This window comes from Thermobia domestica, chromosome 16 (assembly GCF_964235325.1).
Source record: "Thermobia domestica chromosome 16, izTheDome1.hap1.1, whole genome shotgun sequence".
In the NCBI taxonomy this organism is placed as follows: Eukaryota; Metazoa; Arthropoda; class Insecta; order Zygentoma; family Lepismatidae; genus Thermobia; species Thermobia domestica.
This window is the reverse complement of record NC_137469.1, coordinates 38,488,935-38,514,062: the sequence shown is the minus strand read 5'-3', so window position 1 is coordinate 38,514,062 and position 25,128 is coordinate 38,488,935. Positions and strand designations below refer to the sequence as shown.

The window sequence follows — 25,128 nt, the reverse complement described above, 5'->3', positions numbered from 1 at the left end:
AAGAAGAAGAAAAACGGAAGAGAAAGCAATTTTTCTTTTGTTTACATATAAATAGGCTAGATGGGTTTTACCGGTATTCTACCAAATTCCTTGTTCTGTTGTAGCGGAAAAAGAAAAGCTTTGAAAAAAATGCTAAATAGTTAATGGAAACGGAATATTGGAAAGGAACTACCTGCTAGTGACATAGTATTTTACATTTATTATCACTTCATTAATATTACATTCTTCTTCCTACTTTTTGCTTCACGCCGTTTTTATTTGACATTGCACAGAAATTTCGGCATCGTTTAATGTTGGCTGCGGATATGAATTTTCCTTCTTCGAATCCTACATACTCTATTCTATATTTTGTGTTCAAGCTCAGGCAGGCTTGCAAACCATTCAAATATTTTAACTAAACTTATACAAATCTTACTAGTTTGGCGTTTTTAAAGTGCAACAGAAAACAGTTTACAGAGAGGCATGAACAGTTTGGCTGTAAATAAAGGTTGACACAGCTAGAAACAAAGTAGTAGTATCATGCGTACACCACGCAAAGGAATTTGACTTGTCATATATTTGTATGTATTTGTATATGTTTTTCTCAATTCACATTGGAACCAGAAGTTGTACAGGATTTCCATCACTTCCCGTATTAGTAGAGAGTTAAGGATGGAGATAAAATGTATCCTTGAGACGCTTAATAGATTATAGGAAACTACCTCTTGCTATCTATAACCGTTTTCGACAGGGGTGGATCCAGGGGAGGCGATCGGGGCGATCCCCCCAGAAGAGCAAACTTTCTTATTTTATATATAAATAAAACTCATCCTAGAGTTTGGAGCTCTTAAAAGTAGCTCTACGAGTAAGTAGCAGTTTTACAACCCCCCGCCCTCCCGCAGAAGTCCATCCTGGATCCGCCCCTGGTTTCCATCTTAGTGTTCAACGTTAAAATCGAAAATGATTGATTTCTATCACTCATTTCTTGAATGTAATCTAAATGAACGATCTCGACTCATAACTCTACAACCTAACTGCAACTGTAACTCTAACTCCACATCGAACTCGACTCTTAACTTTATATCCATGAACAAACTTATAACTCTAATTTCTAAATCTAAATCCTAACTGTAACTCTAACTCCACATCGAAGTCGATTCCTAACTCTAAATCCGTGAATAAACTCCTAACTCTACTTCTAACTCTAAATCCTAACTATAAGTGTGGGGCAGGGGCAGCGGTGTCTCAGTGGTAGAGCGTTCACCTCTGGTGCTTGGGGTCCCTGGTTCGATTCCAGCTCGCACCAACTGAACTTTGTGATGGACAAACACCATGCTCGTGGGTTTCCTCGGTGTTCCCCTGTTTTCTCCGACTTTCTTCAATCCACCATTTCACTTATTTCTCATCGTCATCGTCTTCTTTGGCATAACCATGGGACGAAAAATCAAAGATTTCATTTAATTTCATTTCTAACTGTGGGGCTTCGGTGACTCAGTGGTTGAGCGTTCACCTCTGGCGCTTGGGAACTCTGGTTCGATACCAGCTCGCGCCAAGTGAACTTTGTGGTGGACAAACACGTGTACGTGGATTTTCTCAAGGTTCTCCCAATCCTCCCACTTTATTCATTCCACTATTGCATTCATTTCTCATCATCACCATCTCCTTTAGCCTAGCTGGCGTAATCGTGAAACGACAAATTTCATTTCATTTTCAACATCAAACTCGACTCCTAACTCTGCATCCATGAACGAATTCCTAACTCCATTCCTTACTCTACATCCTAATTCTAACTGAACATTGACGACTCCTAACTCTACACCCATGAACGAACTCCTAACTCGACTCCTTACTCTACATCCCGACTTTAACTCTAACTGAACATCGACGACTCCTAACTCTACACCCATGAACGAACTCCTAACTCGAGTCCTTACTCTACATCCCGACTTTAACTCTAACTGAACATCGACGACTCCTAATTCTACACCCATGAACGAACTCCTAACTCGACTCCTTACTCTACATCCCGACTTTAACTCTAACTGAACATCGACGACTCCTAACTCTACACCCATGAACGAACTCCTAACTCGAGTCCTTACTCTACATCCCGACTTTAACTCTAACTGAACATCGACGACTCCTAACTCTACACCCATGAACGAACTCCTAACTCTACTCCTTACTCTACATCCCGACTTCAACTCTAACTGAACATCGACGACTCCTAACTCTACACCCATGAACGAACTCCTAACTCGAGTCCTTACTCTACATCCCGACTTTAACTCTAACTGAACATCGACGACTCCTAACTCTACACCCATGAACGAACTCCTAACTCGACTCCTTACTCTACATCCCGACTTTAACTCTAACTGAACATCGACGACTCCTAACTCTACACCCATGAACGAACTCCTACGAAGTGTGATCAAAAAGTACGGTGAATAATTTTATTAAAAACAAAGTAATAAATATACATAGAATTTGATTCAATCTCCTTCAAAATCCAGTCCTTGGGTTGCAATGCACTTATCTCAACGTTGAATCCGTGACTGGAAGGCTTCTTTTGGAAGAGCGTTCAGCTGCTCTGTCGTGGTCCTCTCAATGTCACGAATGATGTCAAAACGTTTTCCTTTAAGCATGGTTTTAATTTTTGGCAAGAGCTAGACGTTGCATAATACTAAATCTGGTGAATAAGGTAAGTGTGGACGGACAGGCACACACTTTCCGCTCAAAAACTCGCGGATCAAAAGCAAAGTGTGGCACGTCACGTTTCCGTGGTAAAGACGGAAGCCATTTGCCCATTTAATCGGCGGTTAAAATGCTTTTCACCAACCCATACGCGTTTAGTTCTTCGGAAAGCTCTCGACTAGTCATTCGCCTGTTTGAACAAATCATTTGAGCCACTGTTTGCATGTTTTAATCTGTTTTGTAGTCGAAGGACGTCTCGATCGTTGCTCATTTACAATCGATTCCTTGCCACTTTTAAATCGCTCATCCAGTTGGAAACAGTATTCAATATCACCACTTCGCCGCCATACACTGATTTTGACATTTCGTGAGCTTCTTTGGCACTTTTGTTGCAGTTTAGAACAAAACTTAATGTTGGCGCCCGACAAACACTGTAAACACGTTCTTACTCTTTTGCCTCTGGAAGCCAATTAACATTTCACAATTCGTTCAAACTCAATACTAATTGTACCAAAGGTTTAGGCTACCGGGTTACAAGTTGAAATCGATATAACATCGATAGATGGCACTATGCAATTACATTCACCGTATTTTTTGATCAACCCTGTAACTCTACATCGAACTCGACTCCCAACTCTTCATCCATGTACGAACTCGTAACTCGACTCCTAACTCTACATCGAACTTAACTCTTAACTCTATATCCATGAACTAACTCTTAACTCTACATCCTAACTAACTCAACATCGAACTCGAGCCCTAACTCTACATCCATGAACGAACGCCTAACTCGACTCCTAACTCTATATCGAACTTAACTCTTTACTCTTATCCATGAACTAACTCTTAACTCTAACTCAACATCGAACTCGAGCCCTAACTCTACGTTCATGAACGAACTCGACACCTAAAATTGATGGTAATGAATAATGTAATTCTTGAGATTTTTGTCTTCCAGATGGATGGATATACGGATAGTCAGGATAAATACAGGGGATAAAGTAGTTTTTGATTACCAAAATTCCTTAAAAAATTGGGATTGATTGGGTGTACCATAAAAAATTAAGAACTCTTTTTAGAAAAGTAATACATTCCATGTTATGCAATATAAACTTGAATTTGGCTTCATCTCTTGTTTAGTGGCTATTACGTGGTCCTAGCCTCGACAGGCCCGTATCCAGGGGGGTCTAGGGGGCCGGCCCCCCTAAATTTTTGCGGGCCCCCCAAAAATTTTCACGGTAGGCTTGTAAATGAACTATAATATGGTGATGAACTATAATATTTTTGGATCGGGCCCCCCTACATTTTTGGGCTGGCTACCGGTCTGAGCCTCGAATATTAAAAACAAATAAATAAACTTGAAATTTTCGGGGTAGGGGTTTTGGCTCTAATATTAAGTCCTAGAAACGACTTTGCTGTGATGAAAACAAAATGGATTGTTCTCACGTTTATGTCCTGTAGGTAAAATGAGATGAAAGATAAATGAAAATGAAGGAAAATACAAAAATTTGTAGAATGAGAAAGTGTGAGGGCGATGAAAGAACCCTAAGAAAATCCACAAACGCAATGATACCCATCAAATGATCTGGGATCGAAGTAAGACTCTTCACACAGAAGATGAATGTTTTATCAGTAATCCTTCGTATGCTCCCTTGGTTCTGAAACCTACTAATATCCTGAAAATACTTACCAGAGAAGAGATTTTATTTTTAACTGAGAATTTAAGGATGTTGAGTGTCCACGTAATTTTTAATTCTTAACTCATTGATTTTATTTAATTAGGGAAATTAGTTTGTCTATTTTCTTTGAAACAAAGTACACTTTTAGTCAACAAATTTTACTTTTCTCTTCTTTAACCGTAGTTAAAAATGTTTCTTATAATGAATTTACGTTGTAAATAAATTTAACATTACTTAATTTAAATTTATTAGGTAAAATTACTAGAATTAGATGAAGTTAAGACATCTAATGTAGAGATCGGTAATAAGTTAATGAACGTAGATCAAAATGGGAAGAAATCTTCTGGTAGAACAAGGGATACTTTATAGAATCATTCTGAAACTTTAGCGAATCACGAGCAACAAATTGAATTAGAAATAACTAAAACTACTAATCTGGAAAAGAGAATTTCAAAGTTGGGGAAGGTTGTGATAGAAACGGAAATTATGTTAGAAAGAAAGAAAAAAGTAATACGAATCAGCGCGTATCTAATCATAATGATTGCGTAACTCGTAAAAGACCGTCGAGAGAAACGCGTAATCTGCCTGGAAAAGCTTGTACATTTTTCAACTGAATGTCTCCATCCGCATCTTAAAATTTTACTAATGTAAGGGTTCACTTTTCAAAAAATCATTATAGTGCCATAATTTCATCTAGGGATGGCCTCTTCGAAAAATCTGTTTTTCGATTTTCGGAAATTTCACTTTTCGTTTTTCGAAAAAAATTTCGTTTTTTGTTTTTTCGAAAAAATTTTTGCTTTTCGTTTTTTGAATAATTTTTTGCTTTTCGTTTTCGGAAAATTTTTAGGTTTTCGTTTTTTCGAAAAATTTTTAGTTTTTCCTTTTTGCGAATTTTTTTCATTTTTTCGAAAAATTTTTCGTTTCTCGTTTTTCGAAAATTTTTTTGTTTTTCGAAAAATTTTCGTTTCTCGTTTTTCGAAATTTTTTTTATTTTTCGAAAAATTTTCGTTTTTCGTTTTTTGTTTTCGAAAAAGTATTTTTCGAAAAAATGTGGCCATCCCTAATTTCGTCATTTATGTCCATTGGCATCTACAACTTTGGATCATATTATATACCTTCGGAAGTGCTATCTACTGTATTTTCAGATAATGCAGTATCTATTTTACAGTTGGGAAGGATTTCTTGTAAGATTTGCACAGGAAGCTAAAAGTCAGCTGGACTTTTCTCCACAAGGCATCCCGAAATAGTGTCTTCCATCGGGTTTGAAGCCTATAAGAATTTGACAACTGAACTTGAAATTTTCATACATTGCCTCTGTCTGTCACATCATGTGAACGACCCTTCAGTAAAATAAAGCTGATAAAATCGTACTCGTTTTCCACTTTGAGCCACAGACGACTTACAAATCTGGCAGCTCTTTCTGTCGATCATCAAACAGCATCGACTTGGGATTATGAGGATATCATTGAAACTTTCGCAGTTACCAAAGCACGAAAGATTCCATTCTGAATATTAATGCAAAAATAAGCTAGCGAGATAGTAGTATAATCGTTGCAAATATAATCTCATGTAACATCAAATCACTTACGTAGATCATCCTTACTGCATATAAGCCCCATAAAACGCAATTTATTATTATTATTATTATTATTATTATTATTATTATTATTATTATTATTAATAATAATAATAATAATAATAATAATAATAATAATAATAATAATAATAATAATAATAATAATAATAATAATAATAATAATAATGGGGCATGGTGGATCAGTGATAGAGCGCTTGCTTCTGGTGCGTGAGGTCCCTGCTTCGATCTTCGGCCATAGAAGTTTGTGATAAACAACATCGTATCCGTGAGTTTTCTCAAGGTATTCCCGTTTCCTTCTACACTCTCATTCCACCAATTCTTCCATCATCATTCATTAGCCTTAACCATCGTCTCCCTTAGGCTAATGGGCATAATCGTGGGATATTTTCATTTCATTTTCAATAATAAAGATGGCTTGGATATTCAACTCATTAAACCGTTGATAGCTAATATTCTAAGGTTGTGCTAGTTAGCAAATTGAAGTCATGTTTTTAAGTTCATTCAAGATTTGCGCCCTGATCACTAGTTATTTTTACGAGAAAGATGGCAATTCTGAACACAATGCCAATTTTTCCTGTTGGCTTTAAGAAAAAAAAAACACCAAGAATACGAAGGGAAAAAATAAATGTACAAAATCCAGAATGAGCGAAGAAGGGAGGGGGGATGATGTGTGAATTTTCGTTCTAAGCGCCGCCTTCCCGTTGTCTTATCAATTAGCAATGTTGTTCGGAAAACAAAGTGAAGAATTACCAAGTTCGATGTCCTAAGTGGCAGGTGCCAAGTTCATGGCGCGCGTCACTTACACATTTTCAAGAGCAGGTGTACCAACATGGCGGTATATAACGTGACCCTCAGGTTTAGTGTTTAGTTTGTAACAATGGTGGCTCAGTGTGCTCTCTTCTTTGCAATCCTCAGCGGAAGTTTATGTGCTTTCATCCAACAAACAAATAATTACAACTCGGTGGCTGATGTAAGTACACTGCTTAACCTAAAATTAAATTTTTATAATGACTTTTCTTCTTCTTGTTGTGTTCGTCATTGATTATAGTACTTTTCAGACGAGTGATAATCAGTTTTGTTTTGTTTTTCTAAAAAGTTAACCGCTACCATTTATATATTGTTTACTCCAAATACAGTTAAGTGCACATTGGCTCAAACTGGAATGAAAGATAAGGGAAAATATTCATTAACACGCTGAAAATAGTCTTGTTTAAAACTTGTTTTTGCTTTTCATAATTTCAACAGTATCTTATGCAATATTAAAATTTCTTCTAAATTATAGAAGCGCAGAAAATTGGGTGCAATTATGTACCATCGTGGATTGAAACAATCCATTTTTTCCCTGACTAAGTATTTCTATATCTCTAAAATATTATCTTTTAGAACACCTATTATTAGGAGGGTAATATGGATTTTCTTGGAGAAAATAATTCTTCAAGTCATCCGCGCCGATTACATGGGTGCTTCGGGACTCCGGGGCTCTGGCACCCACACAAATAATCTTGTGGGTGCGGCGCACCCACAAGAGTTTTAGTTTGAACCCGTTTCTCTTGCGTTTAAGTCAACCGTGTTACCGACTAAGCTAGGGCAGCCCCAAATTACCCTTATGGTACCGGCATATTTTACTTTATCACTTATCTAAACTAAATCAATCAAACTTCCCTGAAAGCATATAGGCTGACACGCCCCGCCATTGATATGCACCCACATAAAGTTTGGAAAGTCGGCGCCTTTGCATCAAGCTCCAGTAGTGTAGCCAGAGCAAATGTTTGAAAAGAAGTAACAGAGAAACTTTCTCTTTGTTTGTTTTACATCTAATAAAATTTAACTTGATATTTCGAACGGTTTAGTAGATTAAACAGGGGCCAGGCTCTGTGAGGTCCACAATTAGAGGTGCCTATGAGCTGGGCCCCCCGTATATTTCTTGGGTCTTCCGACAAATTTTCTGTGAGACACCCTCAAAAGTTCAAACGATAGACAGCACTGTTGCTAATTCCGTTTTTATGAAAGTAGCCAAGTAATAATTCGAATCGAAGGTCACTAAATTCCTGTATTATCAATGGACTAAACTTATTCTTGTAACCAGTCGCTAAATCAAAAATTTCTTGGTGCAGGTTAGGAACCTGGGACAATACATAATATTATGACATACTTAGTTCTTTCCCGACAAAATGTTCTCTTAAGACCTTAAAACGTCTCTTCCTATGGGAGAGGATTCATTCCTGGGTGCAGGATCACCTTAGGAAGGCTTAACCGTGATAGGTACAAATATGGCGCGCTGGCATATGCCATAAAAACAATTGTGCAGAAACCAATAACCGACCTGTGCTAGGTGGCCTATAAAAAGGGAAAAAATTTATCCAATCGAGACAGCACAGGGGCGTAGCAAAGATATGATATGTGCAAAAGCGAGGAGAGGGGGAACTTCATATGGTTTAATAACACCCTGCCAAAGGTGTTAGCTTCATCATGACTTCCGTATGTGGTATTACGTGGTAAATACGATAGTATACACTTTGAATTACGGTTTTCCATATTATAACACATGTTAGAGGTAAGGTACTCATTAAGTTTTCATACTTATGCATTGGTCTTTTGAAATAGCATTACATATTGCTCCTGTAAATTTTACAATTGATGGCCTCAGATTCTTAATCAGCACCAATTTCTCAAATTCAATTTTATTTTAGTTTAGAGAAAAGTCCTGATTATTTGTTATTGCTTTCGGGGATTCCAAAGTCGAAAGAAATTCACAATTGATGCTAGAGAACTTAAAAACAACAGAGGGAGAGATTTATTTACGTTCCCGCCCACAAGTATTTGTCGGAGTATCCTCCACTTACGTGCAGCCCTTCCACGAGACAAGACAAACAAATCTCCTCTAATAGAAACAGATATACGCTTTCCGAGATGCAGTTTGTAACTCCAAGGTGTAAAATTTTTCAAGCATATTGGAAGGATAGAGCCAAAATCAGTAAATTTTCTGCATTAAGAGATCAACTTAGTTATTACTAGTAAAGGAACGGTGATAATTTAGAAGAAAATTTCCACAAGTTCAAAGACATATTGAGAGGATACTTTTTAAGATTGTAAAAAGCAAGTTTTACAAAATTGAACCGGAACTAGGAAATTTGCCAGACATAGGAATTCTACAGTATACATTAAATTTATTCCGTAATAGTTTTAGATTCCACAATATGACTATTAGCATATAATAAAAAGAAATCTCCAAAGATAAGACACACAGATATTTCTCAATTTAATTGAAACACATGAAAAACATGCAACTTATTTAGTGTTATCCTCGAGATCTTCGAAATTTCTTGTTTCGTCTCGAAATTATCGAGACGAGAATTACATATTGAAATTTAAGACGAGAAAAATTATAATTTTTATGACGTTTCGAGACGAGATAAGAAAGGACACCGCACAATCCTTGTGGAAGTTGGATTTAGGTGGAATTGCTTGAAACCGTGATATGTTGTAGATACTGTGTTCCTGAGAAAAAGTCTCAATGGCCACACCACCCATCATTGATCGTTTGGCCTCTACGAGGTCACTTATTTGAAAGCCGCCCAAGATACCAATATTCTGGATTTCAGTAAAAATGAATGAAATCATGATATGTTGTAGATATTGTGATCCTGAGAAAAAGTCTCAATGGCTACAACCACCGTTTGGTCACCACAGGGCTACTTTGATTGAAAATAGCCGAGTGGAACTATGTTCTGGATTTTGGTGAAAATTAATGAAACTTTGAGAAAAAGTCTTAATCGGCACAACCATTAATTATTGACCATTTGGCCGTTACAGATCTAGATTTTTGAAAACAGACAGGTATAACGATATTTTGGATTTCGGTGAAAATGAATGAAACAGTGACATGTTGTAGATGTCGTGATCCTGAGAAAAAGTGTTAATTTGTGGCTACCGAGCAACGGTAGGTCAGTTGGTAGAGAATTTGTTCGCAACGGGAGGTTCGAACTGGGCTGGTCATTTTGTATAGATTTTTTCAGAACTTTCCTTTGTCCCGCAAGATGAACATTGGAATGTTATCTATGCTCAAGTAGTGTTGACCGCTACTCTTCCAATTCCTTTTCCGGATTGTGGGATAGGATAAGATCTAAAAATTTTCAGTTTCACGCAATTCCATCCAAAACCCAGAATCTCGTTACCTTCTGCTGTTTTCAAAAATGTGGCCCTGTATTAGCCAGTCAGTGATCCGTGGTTGTGCCTTTGAGGCTTTTCTTAGGATGATAATATCGACAACATATGACAGTTTCAAGCAATTCCACCGAAATCCAGAATACCGTTATCTTCTGCTGTTATCAAAAAAAGTGGCCTTGTAGTGGAAACGGTCAGTGATTGGTGGTTGTGTCCATTGAGACTTTTTCTCAGGATCACAATATCTACAACCTATCACGGTTTCAAGCGATTCCACCGAAATCCAGAATATCGTTACTTTCTGCTTTTTTAAAAAAAATACGGCCCTGTAGTGGCCAAATGGTCAGTGATGGCTGGTTGTGCCTGTTGAGGCTTTTCCTTAGGATCACAATACCTATAATATAATGAGTTTAGCACGTGTTTACAGCTATTCAGTGGGGAATATGATGGCCAATGGACAATATATATGCATGATAGTGTGTAACTTATATTCGCTACTAAAAAAGTGTTAGAGTAAATATTGGAGACACAGTTTTCTCGGTTTTTTTTTTCGTTTCAAAGTCAGTACTTTCATATTTAAAGTCACTAAAGTCACGAATTTCGATCTCAAAACCAATTTGCACTCCTGCATATTTTACAGACTGTTAAATGCCACAGTACACAATCGTGTGTGGCACTGACCTTTTCTTTTTCTAGTTCACCAGAATGTATTGCAATTGTTTCTAGCAGAACACTGGAAATATTCACGTCAACTTCAGTAGACACCCTATTTTGAACATTTTATTTTTCACCCTCTCTTAGCCTTAGGGCCGATGGAGGCTAAACTTGGACTTAAATCACATCATGACTGTCACTATTCTTCTCAGCGACCCCAAAAATCATGGGTTCAACACAAATGTCGGTCACTTTGGATTATTTTTCTCGTCACTCTGCCCATCTCCTAGGGATGGTAGGGAGGGGTGTCTTACCGTCACAGTATTTTTTCCAGATCGTAAATCATATGTTATCTGGTTGAATTTACTCCAGACATTCTAGAGTTAAGATGGCTTTAACTCTTTAAAATGGGGATATTCAAAAATGCAGGGATACGGTTCTGTTAATTTTAAATAAAAATTTTAAATCTCGAGTTGACAAGATCGTGAAGTTCTTAAAGTGATCGTGAAGTTTTTCTCGGGGCCGCGGTGGCTCAGTGGTAGAGCGTTCACCTCTGGTGCTTGGGGCCCGGGTTCTATCCCAGCCCCTGCCAAGTGAACTTTGTTGTGGACAAACACCGTGTGCGTGGGTTTTCTCGGGGTCCTCCCGTTTCCTCTCACTTTCTTCATTCCACCATTTTATTCATTAATTATCATCACCGTCTCCTTTAGCCTAACCGGCTTAAGCGTGAGACGTAAAACTCAAAGATTTAATTTAATTTTTCTCATAAATGTTGGTCCCCGCTACCTCTGTTCCTACTGATGGATTTAAATGACTTGAGGAGTGTCACTTTCCATTCCTGCAACCCCGAAATCTATATATTCCAGTGGAGTAGCCAAAAAGGGAGACATGTTTCACTCGTTTTTGGTCACGAACAAAAGTAAAAAGAGGTTAAAAGAAAAACCGAGCAAATAAAAAAGAAGAGAAATAAAATGTAAAATAATAATCAAATTCACTCTCCGATTTAGTATTACGATAGTAGAATGGAATTTAATACTCAAGGGACGAGTTTTTCCAAACTACTGTAGATTAACATCGAGTCCGTGTGTTTCCTCGGGGTACTCCCAGTTCCTTCCACTTTCTGATCCCAACAAATCTTTCATCTTCATTCACTTGCTTTGATCATTGTCCCTTAGTCTAAAGGATATTAAACTAAAAGATTTCATTTCAAAGATTTTCTCAACTAGATTAAGCTGTTACTCTGAAGTAAATATGCACTTAATCGGGAAAAGGACACAATTGTGTTTGCTGGCGTGATTACTCCGAGTGAATAGACTACTCTAGGGATAACATTTACACCGCCGAAATTTGGTTAAGTAAATTCAAAATCTGGGAGTAAAGTGTGAATTGCTGTCAGACAGAACTATGGTGAGGGGGTTGAGGCATGTAGTGTTTGGTAATGATTCGGCTGAAGATGACGTTAATGATGGAATTTGGCAAGCAATCAGAATAAACCAGACTAGGAGTAAATTTGTTTGAGAATTACAATGATACTGAGTTTGAAAGGTAAGGGAACAAAACAAGGAATGTCCGTGTGTGTGTGCTTTATCTAGTGCTTTGGCCTATCTGTTGGTGACTCTTGGTACTGTTTCACTGCGTATAATAACGAATGGACAATAAATAACCTTTAACTTTATTGTGATCGTTCGTGTAATTTAGCCCTATTCATTTTGTACACGGTTTTCAATATTAAAAAGCCGCTTTCTCGAAAATGTAGTTTTGTGACATTCCTTCTTTCCCCCTTTACCCTTCATTTGTAATATTTTCAGTTGAATAAAGATAGTTACTTGTACATACCCAGCATCATTAAACGTAAGTTAGGATTTTCATCTGATATGTAATTACCATTTCCGGTTTTCTTTGGTGCTATTTCGGCGTAATAATTCAACAATTTATAATTCAGCATTTTTTTTATTAGGAATATGTATTTAAGTTTGAATCTTGAATGTCGGATGTGATTGTGTGTTTTTTGATTTTTATCAGTCACTCACAAGAGAAGGTCACGCTGGCTCCGCTGAGATCCGAACAAGACAAGTGTGTTTGAATTTGATATGTTATAACTAGACGAATTCCAAAGTTAAACTTTCCACCGGTTGTGATATCGTGAGTTAGAACATATTTTGTAATGTAAAAGCTATTAGCCGGCAGAATAGTTTGAACCGGGTCATTTGTTCGTAAACGGTTGCGTAGGTGGAAAACTCGAGAACATGTATCCCATCATTTTCAAGAGCACACTTTTGAAGGTAAAAAAAAGTTTGCCCCACGGTCCCCCGCAGAATCTCAGCCGGGCCCTAACTCAAAGGTTTCAAATGGAAAGGAGGTCAAGCACATCGTTTTTGAAAGCTGTTGTGAAATAGAAAAATGATGGAGCAAGTCTCCACTCTATACGACAACCCTACGCAAAATGACGGCGGGTCAAAATGTAAACAAAAACTTAATCGAAAAGTTTATGGTCACCTCTGTAAATCAGAAGCGGTGAGACAAATGTGAAAACTGAAAAACACGTGTGGCATTATTTTCAAAATACAAGGATTTAAAGTGAAAACATCTTGTCCTAGAGCCCCAACAGGGTCCCAAGTGGGGTCCAACTCAAAAGTTTCGAAGGCAAGTGGGGTTAAGTAGCGCATCATTTGAAACCTGTTGTGAAACGAAAGAAGATGAGTTCACAATGCAGACTAATTTATGTATGATGAAAACAGGATAGAAAATGAAAGTAAGAATAACAAAGAAATAAGAAATAATAGAAATGGTAAATAAATAAATTAAAAAAAAAACAATAGTAGTCTCCGTTCTATGATGCTCCGAATCATCTGCTGCGGCAGTTAGAGCTACCGCCTGGTGGCAATCGTAGATCTCCTTATTTCAACGGATCGAATGAATGAAGACGCAATATAAGTGTCAGCTGTGATTGTCAGATGCAACATAATTGTCAGCATTCATATACAAACTCATTTTTTACGATGGCGACCATATTGGATTACAGATTATACGTCTAACTTTTTGTGGATATCTACTATTGACAATAAACGTAAATACCACATTTCGCTTCTCTAGCGCCAGTGGTTTGAGCTGGACATGCATGTGGTACATAGTGGGGCATTTTGAACTCAAGATGTCGCGTTTTTGAACATTTCGTATCTTTTCGTCATATACGCCCACTGATCAACATTCATGCCAAATTTGGTTTTCCTAGCTTTAGTAGTTTGGAGTGCATATCGTTTCGACATGTTTTAAGCTGGCGACAGACTTTTCAATTAAGTTTGTGTTTACAATTTGAACCTCTGTCATTTTGCACAGAGTTATCGTAGAGAGTCAAGACCTGTCCCATCTTTCATTTAACAACAGCTTTCAAACGAAGTGCTACTTAACCCTACTCGCAACTTGAAAACTTTGAGTTGGACCGCACCTGGTACCCTGCGGGCAAGGGCGTCGATTTCTCTGTAAATTTGGGGGGTCCATTCAGATGCAGAAGGTACATATATATAAAGATTTTAAGACGAATTGCACTCAAATTATGCCAAATATTGTATATTCACAAATACAGTAGGGGGGCCCAAATGAGCTTTGGGGGGGCCTCGGGCTCCCAGGATCGGCGCCCTTGTCTGCGGGGGACCCTGGGACAAGACGGTTTTACTTTAAATCGTTGTACTTTGAAAATAATGCCACACATACTTTTCTATTTTCACATTTGCTTCACCATTTCCGATTTATAGGGGTGGCCATGGACTTTTCAATTACGTTTTTGTTTGCATTTTGACCCGACACCTTTTTGCATAGGGTTGTGGTAGAGAGTGGAGACTTGCTCCATCTTCTCTTATTTCAGAACACCTTTCAAATGATATGTTACTTAATCCTCTTGCCATTTGAAACCGTCTGGGACTCTGCGGGGAACCCTGGGGCAAACTTTTATCCTTAAAAAGTGTGCCCTTCAAAATGATGGGATACGTGTTCGTCGAGTTTTCAATATACTGAACCGTTTCCTAACAAATGATCCGGTTCAAACTATTCTGCCAGCTAATAGCTTTTACATTACAAAATATGTTCTAACTCACGATATTCCGACCGGTTCTAACTCCTCCCTCTCCTCACCCCTAAGTTATATCGTCAAAGTAAATAGATAAATACCATCTTAGGCCCGAACCTCATCTATGTTAAAAATTTAATCGAGATCGGTCGGGTGGTTCAAGAGTGATGAAGTCACAAAGACAGTCACTTTTATTTTCATTTTCTTACATATATACCTCCCTCTCTCCGGCACCTACGTTTCACCGTCAAACTGAACTGATAAAAGTGGTCAAAGATCTGAACCTTATCTATGTTGAAAGTTTGATAGAGATCGGTCTGGTTACGATCGGTTTGGTAGAGAGTTATTACGTTTTATTCATTTTTATATATCAACCCTCTTCCTCTTCTCCTTCCCCTAAGTTTTACCGTTAAAATAAAATGATAAAAAAAGCTTCCCAGGCCCGAACCTTATCAATGTTGAAAATTTGATGGAGATCGGTCGGGTGATTCAAGAGATTAGGAGCCACAAACATAGTTATTTTTAATTTTATAATATAGGTTATTATTATTATTATTATTTGAGTACTTTTGAACTCGCACGGCGAAATTACTGCAAAATATGTTTTATTTCTCTATTTTTTCCTCGATTGTATGTTTTTCCTTTATTAGTGGGCACATATTTCTCTCTAAGTCGTCGAATAAATCAATTTCGTTGTGCATTTTGGTGCAAATAACGTTACAGGAAGAAGCCGGTTAGTTCCAAAGATCAGGGCTAAAGTAATTAATATTTGGCTTGTAATTTTAGATGGCATGATAGTGCAACAGTTTTCTCGAGCCTTCGAGCAACGCACATCGCAGAGTCTCCGGAGTGTGACGTAATAAGTTTCTTTTCCTACACCTTTGCGCTGTGTGTTAGGTCGTTTTCTGTGGCCTAAATTGGACTGTTAGTGACCATTTTAGTGATTACAGTGTAATTAGTGTTTGTTCCCGAGATAGTACAATGTCATATAAAAAGGACTTGCAATATAAATTTATGTTTGACAAGCGTTATCGTAGTTCACGCCCCAATTCGAGCCAGGTCTACCAATGGTTAAATAAGACTTTTCCTCGTCTCTTCGAGCAAATTTGTGCTCTTCAACTTCATGAAGAGTCTTATAGCATTTATATTAAGTTCAAGAGTGTCAACGACTATGAACAGTTTGCGTCGATCGTTCCGGAGTCTGTGCTATTTCACCACGCTGATGGAAATTCGAGTATTGTGAGGATCTTGCCGGCCGAGAACCCAGTGAAAATGGTGCGTGTTTATGATTTTCTGCTGGAAGCACCACTCCAAGTATTAGAAGACCATTTCCATGTATATGGTACAGTACGACGTGTAGAACGGCAATTTTTGGCTGCTCCATTCCCTACTGTTATTGATAGTGGTGTCCGTATCATCCATATGGAACTCAATAAACATATCCCATCCCGTTTAATAGTGCAGGGTAACAAAGTGAGTGTTTCGTATGACGGGCAACCGATTACGTGTTTTTTTTTTTTTTTGCCAGAGTGAATTTCATACCATCTCCAGGTGTCCTTTAAAGAAAAAACCCAGTGGGCGTGAAACCCACCCTGGGCCCTGTGAATATGACTGAATTAGGCAAGGTGCCGCGTACCCTGCAGTCATCTGGATCCTTGGAGCGTGTGGCTGAAGCCCCCTTGGTCTCCGGCCCTGGCCCCGCGGGGGTCAATAGTCTCGCCGATACTTCTGAGTTCCCTGAGTTACCCCGACGTTCAGTTGCTCCAGAGTTATCAACGAAATCGACGTCAGAGCGGGAATCTCCACAAATGACGGTGCCTTCGCTGCTCCCTCCCGAGCCACCACTGGAAGATCCGCGTGCAGTTGTTATTTCTGCGAATCAAGACGCTTCTTTGATTACGAGTGAATCTTTATCATCTGGCACTGATACCTTTCTTACCCCCCCTTTACTAGCAAGTGTTGTTTCTGTGGAACCAGATCCTGCCTCGCAGCAAAAAGAAGAAGAGTGTCAAGGTCAGTTACGAAGAAAAAGGAGCTGACTGCTTCTCTGTCTGCCTCTCAAGGAACGAAACAGCCAATATCACGTGATACCCGCTCGAAAGAGAAGGCAATTTCTGATTCCGAGTTGTAGTGAGTGCAAAAGTGTGTTTATTTCAATTTCCGACAACGAAGTTTTGTGTGCGACTCGTGGTCTCCTGTTATGGCTTGTCTTGGTATTGTGTTTATTTTCCTAGTTTGTTCTCTATTAACGGGCTAGTTTTTCGTTATATATTTGATTTATTTCTATAACAGTGTACCTCCGGGTTCTTTACGTAAGTACTTTTTTGTATATTTTTTCTTTTTGAATGTGAGTATGCCAATGATAAACTCTTTCACCCTTCTTACGTTAAATATTAATCGGATTAGTTCAGCGCAAAATATAGCACTACTCAAGCAATTTATCGAGGGGCGTCGCCCGGATGTATGTTGTTTAACAGAACTGACTTTCCATTCATTTGACTTTCTTACTGATTATCATGCTATTATTAATTGTGAATCTTCTACTGGTGTTGCTATTTTAGTGAGGAAAGGCTTAACCTACGATAGAATAATGTTGTCCCCTGATGGTAGGGCAATTCGCTGTTATATTCAAGATATGTGCTTCCTCTGTATCTATGCTTTTTCTGGATATCTCAAAATACGAGAAAGGGAAGAGTTTTTTGCCACAACTATTCCGTCTTTAATTCCTCCAGGCGTTCAACACTGTATTGTGGTGGGGGATTTTAATGCGGTGATTGATCCTCGTGACTCTCTCACCCCTTCCCCTCTGTGTCATGCCTTAGTTGAGCTGGTACGCGCTCTCAAGTTACATGATGCGCTGATCACCTCTAATTCTAAGCACGCCATGACATTTACCTGTTCTACCACTCGCAGTCGCTTAGACAGGGCATATGTAACGGACCCTTTATGTAAAGCAGTGTTACATGTTTTAACTATTCCCGTCCCGCTGTCTACTAATGCAGCGGTAGAAGTAGCTTTTAAGTTACCGTTTTCTCTTCCTGCCCCACGTGGCCCTTCCTATTGGAACATCAACAATGATGTGATGTCACGAGAGGAAGTGGTAGACGCTTTTACTTCGCGTTTTGAGTACTGGTGTAAAATGCAACGATATTATCCAACGGTAGGAGCATGGTGGACTCAATATTGCAAATCCAAAATACGTAGTTTTTTTCAATGGCGTGGTAAATTTGTACGTCAACAGGATCGTCAGTTATACGATTTTTTCTACCGTGCGCTCTATGACCTTTGGGCGGCACCACCGCCCCTTGTCAATCAGGCCAGTATCAATGATCTTAAACGCCGGATGCGACAGATAGATTCTCATGCCTCGCTTCAGGCATATTTTTCAGAGGACTTATATCATTGTTTTCCGGAGGAAACATCTTCCTTGTATCATGTCGATCTTTTGCTGCGTCAACGGCGTGCCACTTTCATCGAATCCCTTGTTATGGCGGATGGCAATATCACGACTGATTCGCTCAACATGTTACAAGAATTTACTCGGTACTACACCGAGTTTGCGAGCGCAAAAACAAAGGATTACACTTCCGCCCCTGAATTTTTATCAGCAATCCCTCACACGCTGTCAGAGAGTGACGGTCATGACTTGATGCGTCCTATCACAGAGGAAGAGATCTTTTCTGTTCTCCGGCGTGCCAAAGGCCGTAGTTCCCCAGGGGTCGACGGTTTGAATTTTTCCTTTTATAAGCGTTATTGGCCTTTTCTCCGCGTGACTCTTGTTTCACTCTTTAATTCGTTGCTCTCGGGTGCCCCTTTTGCGCACAATACAGCTATAGTGGTGCTTCTCCCGAAATCGCCTACTGCACGTGAGGTTTCCGATTACCGGCCCATTTCCTTATTACCAGTCGACCTGAAATTATTTACGAAGGTTCTAACAGCTAGAGTTCCTCCTATTATTCAACGATTAATTAGTCCGTTCCAGGCGGCGCTACACAAGACTCATAACATTCAATACACTCTTCGTTCTCTCCGGGATCTTTTTGCATATTTTCATTTTCGTCAGGTTCCTGCAGGAGCCCTCGCAGTTGATTTGGCCAAAGCTTACGATAGCGTAGATCATCACTTTCTCCGCCTAACGCTTGACGCCTGGGGCTTTCCTTCAGCTTTCTGCCAGGTAATAGTGAATCTGTATGCTACGGCGAATTCCCGTCTTCAAATTAATGGCCATTTATCTTCACCCATTTCGTTACAGCGTGGTTTGCGTCAAGGGTGTTGTTTCAGCACTATATTGTTTGCCTTAGTTTTAGACCCGCTTCTTTACCGTTTGGCCACCTTATCCCCCTCGGGACCTTTTTCACAGCCAAAATATTTTCGGTTACGCTGATGATTTAACCATTACTGGAGTGGATTCTGCGTCCTTGCAGAGAGTCTTTCCTGTTCTACAGCGCTATTCTCTTTGCGCAGGTCTTCACTACAATGACCGGAAAACTCATGTGTTACAATTTAATGACTTTCAGTTACCTGCGAACACTCTAGGTTCCCCAAATTTACCGCATGTCTCTTCCTTAACTATTATAGGCATACCTTTCACGTCCCACCCCACTCTCCACTATGATGAGATTTGGGCACCTCTTTTAACACAAGCCCGCCGTTTGTTTTATTCCCAGCGGTTTCGTCGACTTCATTTACTCCACCGTATCCACTTTATCAATATTTATGTTGCACCCAAGCTGTGGTATCGAGCGCGCGTTTTTCCCTTACCGGAGATATGTGCCAAACGTTTTGAATCTCTGTTCCTTTGGCATATCTGGCGTGGATTTTATTTCCGTCTTCCGCGTACCGCACTTTATCTGCCACGTTCTATGGGTGGGTTAGGCTTGGTCAACATTCGCTTAAAATGCCAAACTTTATTCATGTCAGACTCCTATTCCGCGCTCTCCTCAACTGGTTCTTTCACTAATCACTGGTTTAGCTGTTTCTGGCCGAATTATGAACATCCAATGAATCCACCTCTCATTCATTTCCCAGCCCAGTGTCCGGCGTATGTCCGGACTTTCATCCGTTATTGGACGTATTCCGGGGTGATCCTCAATCCGAGGACACACAATGCACGCTCGTTTATTGTGCTCTTGCCATGTTAACATATCCTCAAACGAAACTGCGCGTCGTTCAGCTTTTTCCCTCTGTCGGATGGCAGCAAGTGTGGGCCAATCTCTCGAATCCTGTACTACCTTCGTACATGCAAGTCCTTTGGTTTCAGGTTGTACACCAGCTTACCCCTACACGCGCGCGTTTGTTCGCGATTCAACGCGTTCCTGATGCGTTGTGTGCTACATGCAACCAAGAGGACACTCAGGCTCATCGCTACACTTAATGTGCTGGAGCCCCTCCTGTCTGGCACGCTTTTCAGGAACTAGTGGGACGTATCACTCGTCGTCCGCCCTCTCAGTTTACGGTGGAGCATATGTTCTTCCCTGATTTTCGTTTTTTCCCCCAAGCTAAACAGCGGGCCGTGCTCTTTCTTGTAGCCAGTACTCTTGCTTATTTCCAGCGCTATGTAACCTTTCTGGATGCGTGCACTTATTTTGATTTTTTGAGACGTACACGTCGCAAGCTTTATTCTCCAGATCGCGATCGGCACTATTTTAGCCGATTTTTGGAAGTTGTTCTGCAATGAACTTTTCGCTGTCTCCTTTTTTTAATTATTATTATTATTATTATTATTCTGTATTTTCATTTAATTATTGATTTTATTTCTGTTTCTTATGCCTTTAAGCTGAGTACTCACGTTCAAGTTGTTTAAATACTTTTATGTTGTATCACGAATAGTTGAGTGAAAGTGGACAAGCAATAAATAAGAATGTGGAAGCAAACACCTGTATCATGATAGAAACGATTTACGAATGTTAGTTGGGAACGGGCAAGGGAATTACCAAGCCATTCCAAAGACATCATTGATCTGCAGTCTACACTTTCGTTTTATCGTTCTCAGAAAGAAACATTACATCATTTGTTAAACAAAGTTTGGCTAAAGTAATCGCTGGTGTAGTGGTAACGTGCCAGACTTCCAAATGGAAAATCTTGGTTGGTTTCCCCATAAGCTAGTATTATTTTTTCGCATAAAATAATGGCTGCAAACAGAGATTCATCTTCTGATGGAGAACATACAAGGCATCACTGGCGATACGTCGCGTAAACAGTGTGTGCGTTCTACTCATAAACTGCAATGATAAGTATGTTTCATATTTATATTCGTCCCCCTCTCTTTCTTGACGTTTCCCTATCCTGTCTTTGCATCTTTCACTTCTCTCTCTCTCTCCCTCTCACACACTCACACACTTCATGTTCCAAAGTTAAAACGGAGCAAGAGCCCGATATACCTGGTCTGGAAAATCTAATTAACTGGAAACATCGGCGTAGTGTTTTTCGTGCTCTGGGGATAACATCTCCAGTCCTGGTCATCTCAGAAATACTGTTTAAACGCAAGGGAATAAGTAAAATCTCTTTTTTATCCTCTGGATTACCGAGTCTCCGTCGAATTACCGGGTCACTACGAATTTGAATCCTCGACCCAGTGGTGGTCTATAACTTAACCAACATCATCCGACTGACACGATGATCCGTTTGAGCTCTTAACGTGTTCATTCTATCTGTGCAAATTACGTTATATCCGGAGGAGATGAAAGTGATGCTGGATGTTCGGAACAGATTAATTTCGGGAAAAAATAGAAAATGGCAACCTCTTTGGTTATTTGAAAACAGAATTTTATTTATACTAGTTCCACAAACAATTTGTTCCCATCCTATAATTCAATGTGTTTTATTCACGTTGAAATTTGAAACATGCTACATATATGGGGAACATAAACTTTTCCTTTCCAACATTTGTAACTTTTCATTACGATACACTTTGGACTTTTAATATAGGGTATTTCTGATAGAAATTTAGCAGTGAAATAGCACTCTTCATTTTTTTTTCTTTCTTTCTTTCTTTTTCTTTTCGTTTCGTTTCTTTTTTTTCTGTTTGCATTAGTAGTCTGAAATGGAGTATATAACTACTGGGTATATTAGAATATATTTTGGGTCAGAACGTCCATGAACCACTACCGAATTTGCAATCCAGCCACGCGGAAACAAAGCATGTGTGTTAAAGTTTTGACGATCGTAGATGTGTGTCGGAGATGTACAATTCTATTTGAAATTGAGTATGCTATCCATTATAAAATTGACATAATGAATGTTTAAAGCATTCTCTATAAATTCAAATAGTTCTGAAAAAATATGTTAAAACAAACGTTATTTCTATATTACTGTTGGATTTGTGAAAACGGAACTTTATAATGTATACTATGTTTGAACTCCACAGTTTATCTGTTTTCCCTTTTTTCTTTTTCTCTCCTCTCCTCTCCTCTCTCTCTCTCTCTCTCTCTCTCTTTCTGCCTCATTTCTGAATCTCTGTGTAATAGACATCCATTGGTTTCAATTTTTCATTGTGTGTGTTTCATTTTCTCTCTACATCAACTTGTGAATCTTGTTTTGTATAGGTTTTGTTATTTCATTTTATAGAAACTATACTTGTATAGTTTGAAATTAGAATTGGGTTCATGTTAGCTAATTTTAGTGTGGGAGAGAAGAAAGGAGAAGAGAGAGGGGGTCTCTTTACCTGACACGATTATGGGATAAGAAGGTGTATATTGGGTGGCCTAACTGCACAACGTTAGCTGTCGCAATTTTTTGATGCGGAGTGCACAAAATTTTGTATGTAAACAAATACCTGTTTTCTAGTGCGACAAATTATCCATGTATGTAAAAATGAAAGTGACTATATTTGTAACTTAACAACTCTTGAACCACTAGACTGGTCTCGACAAAAAATTTGAACATAGATTAGGGTCGAGCCTATAATGGATTTTACCATTTCACTTTGAAGTTGCAACTTGGAGGAAGCAAGTGCGGATATATATTGAAAATTACCGATCTTAGTATCGACCCAATAGTTTTCGGTGTTGCTGAGATGAACAGTAACATTTCTCATGAAGCTTAAATTCAAATTCAACAGTGCAACTTGGGGGAAAGGGAGGGAAGATATATATATATATATATATATATATATATATATATATATATATATATATATATATATATATATATATATATATATATATAATGATCAAAAATGACCGATATTAGTGTCAAATCCATAGTTTTCGGGGTTTCTGAGATGAACAGTAACACTTCAGATGCTGTCTAAATAAAAATTCAGGCCCGCAACTTAGTGAACGGGGATGCAGAGATACTATATAAAAATGATTGAAAATAGCCGATATCAGTGTCGAATCCATAATTTTCGGGCTTGCTCAGGTGAAGAGTGACACTTTTGATGTTGTTTAAATCCAAATTTATCACCGCAAATTGGGAAGGGGATATATATATATATGAGCACTATTCTAGAAGTCATAATAAAGCAAAAAATGTATATACTTATGTACCTTTCAGGTCCTTCTCTGGAGACACGAATTGCACTATGTGGCAACGTCGCAAATAAAGAAGTATAAAATAGATCTACTAATCTATCAAATAGTTGCATTGATTGTTTCTAGATGGCAGCTAAAATTGATATACATTGATACTAGCATCACTTGTAAGTGTAGCAATCGATTTAACTGCTTGATGTATTTATAAAGTGATGCTAGTGGATCCAAGTTAATGTGCGACGTGCCACATTGTGAAATTTTGATTCCCCATAGCAGCTAAAGGAGACTCAGGAGGGCAAACCATCATATAACATTTTTCGCTTTATTTTGCCCTGTAGAATAGTGCTCTGTGGTCCGTGGGCGCCATTTCTAGGATACCCGATATATATATATATATATGATAGATATTAGTGTCGAATCCACAATTTCTATGTCTTTGAGATGAGAAGTGACATTTCCGATGCCGTTTAAGTCTAAATTTATCTCCACAACCTGGGGCCGGGGAGATATATATATAAATATGACCGAAAATTACCGATATTTGTGTCGAATCCATAGTTTTTGTTGGTCGCTGAAATGAACAGTAACTTCCGATGCAGTTTAAATCAAAATTCATCCTTGTAATTTGGTGGACAGAGGAGAGGCGATCACGTATATATAAATGATGGAAAATGACTGATATTAGTGTTGAATCAATGGTTTTGGGGGTCCTGAAATGAACATTAACACTTCCGATGCTGTTAAAATCCAAATTCAGCGCCGCAACTTGTGGGAGGGAGAAGGGGTGGATATATAAAAATGATCGAAAATAGCCGATATTAGTTTCCAATGTATAGTTTTCGGGGTGGCTGAGATGAACAGTGACACTTCCGATGCCGTTTAAATCCAAATTCAGCCCCCATTAGTACTCCTAAAGGGGGAGGGTGACATGTAAAAGTAATTTTAAATGACCGATACTAGTGTCGAATTCATAGTTTTTGGGGTCTCTAAGTTCATTGGTGACAGTTTTGGTGCCCTTTATACTAAAAATAAAACCTATTATCCCCGTGTGAAAAATGGGTATTAGGGTGGGCCAAAAAAAAATTTGGGGGGAATTTTGATTCGCCGGGTTGCGGAAAAGTTGCCTTGTGTTAGTGGTAGTCAACACACCAAATTTGGATTTTTTTGCTCAACCCCTTCCTTTGCCTCATGGAACTAAAATATTTTTATAGCTGTAGCTATGCAACCCTCACGACTCTACGAAGAAAATTGTGCTGCACAGCTATAACCTTTGGTTCTTTTTCACACTAAAGCATTCTGAGGTTGAATATTCATATTCACATTCATATCCTCTTTATTGCAGAATCTTCAGAGGACATCCAAAGCATTACAATCGTCAGATCTTAAAGTTACAGATTAAAATGTACACAGAATATTTACAAAATGTTCAAAAAAATGCATACAGAATTTTACAGAAGAAAAGAAATATATAAAGATATAATTGTAATACATAATATAATATATATAAATTCTCGATTTAACTCTAATCAATACAAAGAATAATGATTTCAACACAATGCAATACATAACTATTATACATGTCAATTCATTTTTCTCATAGTTCTTCAATACTATGTTATTTTTTACTTTAACTGCTTTGTAATTTCGTAAAACTCTTCTATATCATATATTGGATTATCTAATAAGAGTGATTTGAGTTTACTTCTAAAAGTACTCACTTCGACATCTCTAAGTGCTTTCGGGAGAGAGTTGAATAATTTTGCTGACTGCCAATAAAACTCTTTTGTGTTTTTGTATAATTGTAATACACTGTCATTATAT

At 38.5% G+C, this 25,128-nt stretch overlaps 1 protein-coding gene across 1 annotated transcript in view; it reads left to right on the top strand.

Moving 5' to 3' along the window:
• The first annotated feature begins 6,733 nt into the window (after window positions 1-6,733).
• Window positions 6,734-25,128, top strand: part of LOC145673030 (A disintegrin and metalloproteinase with thrombospondin motifs adt-2-like) — a 121,281-nt gene continuing 102,886 nt past the window's right edge. The window contains exon 1 of the mRNA XM_081742352.1: window positions 6,734-6,922. Within this exon, the coding sequence (XP_081598478.1) occupies window positions 6,830-6,922 (93 nt within the window). The 5' untranslated portion in view covers window positions 6,734-6,829. The remainder of the gene's footprint in view (window positions 6,923-25,128) is intronic.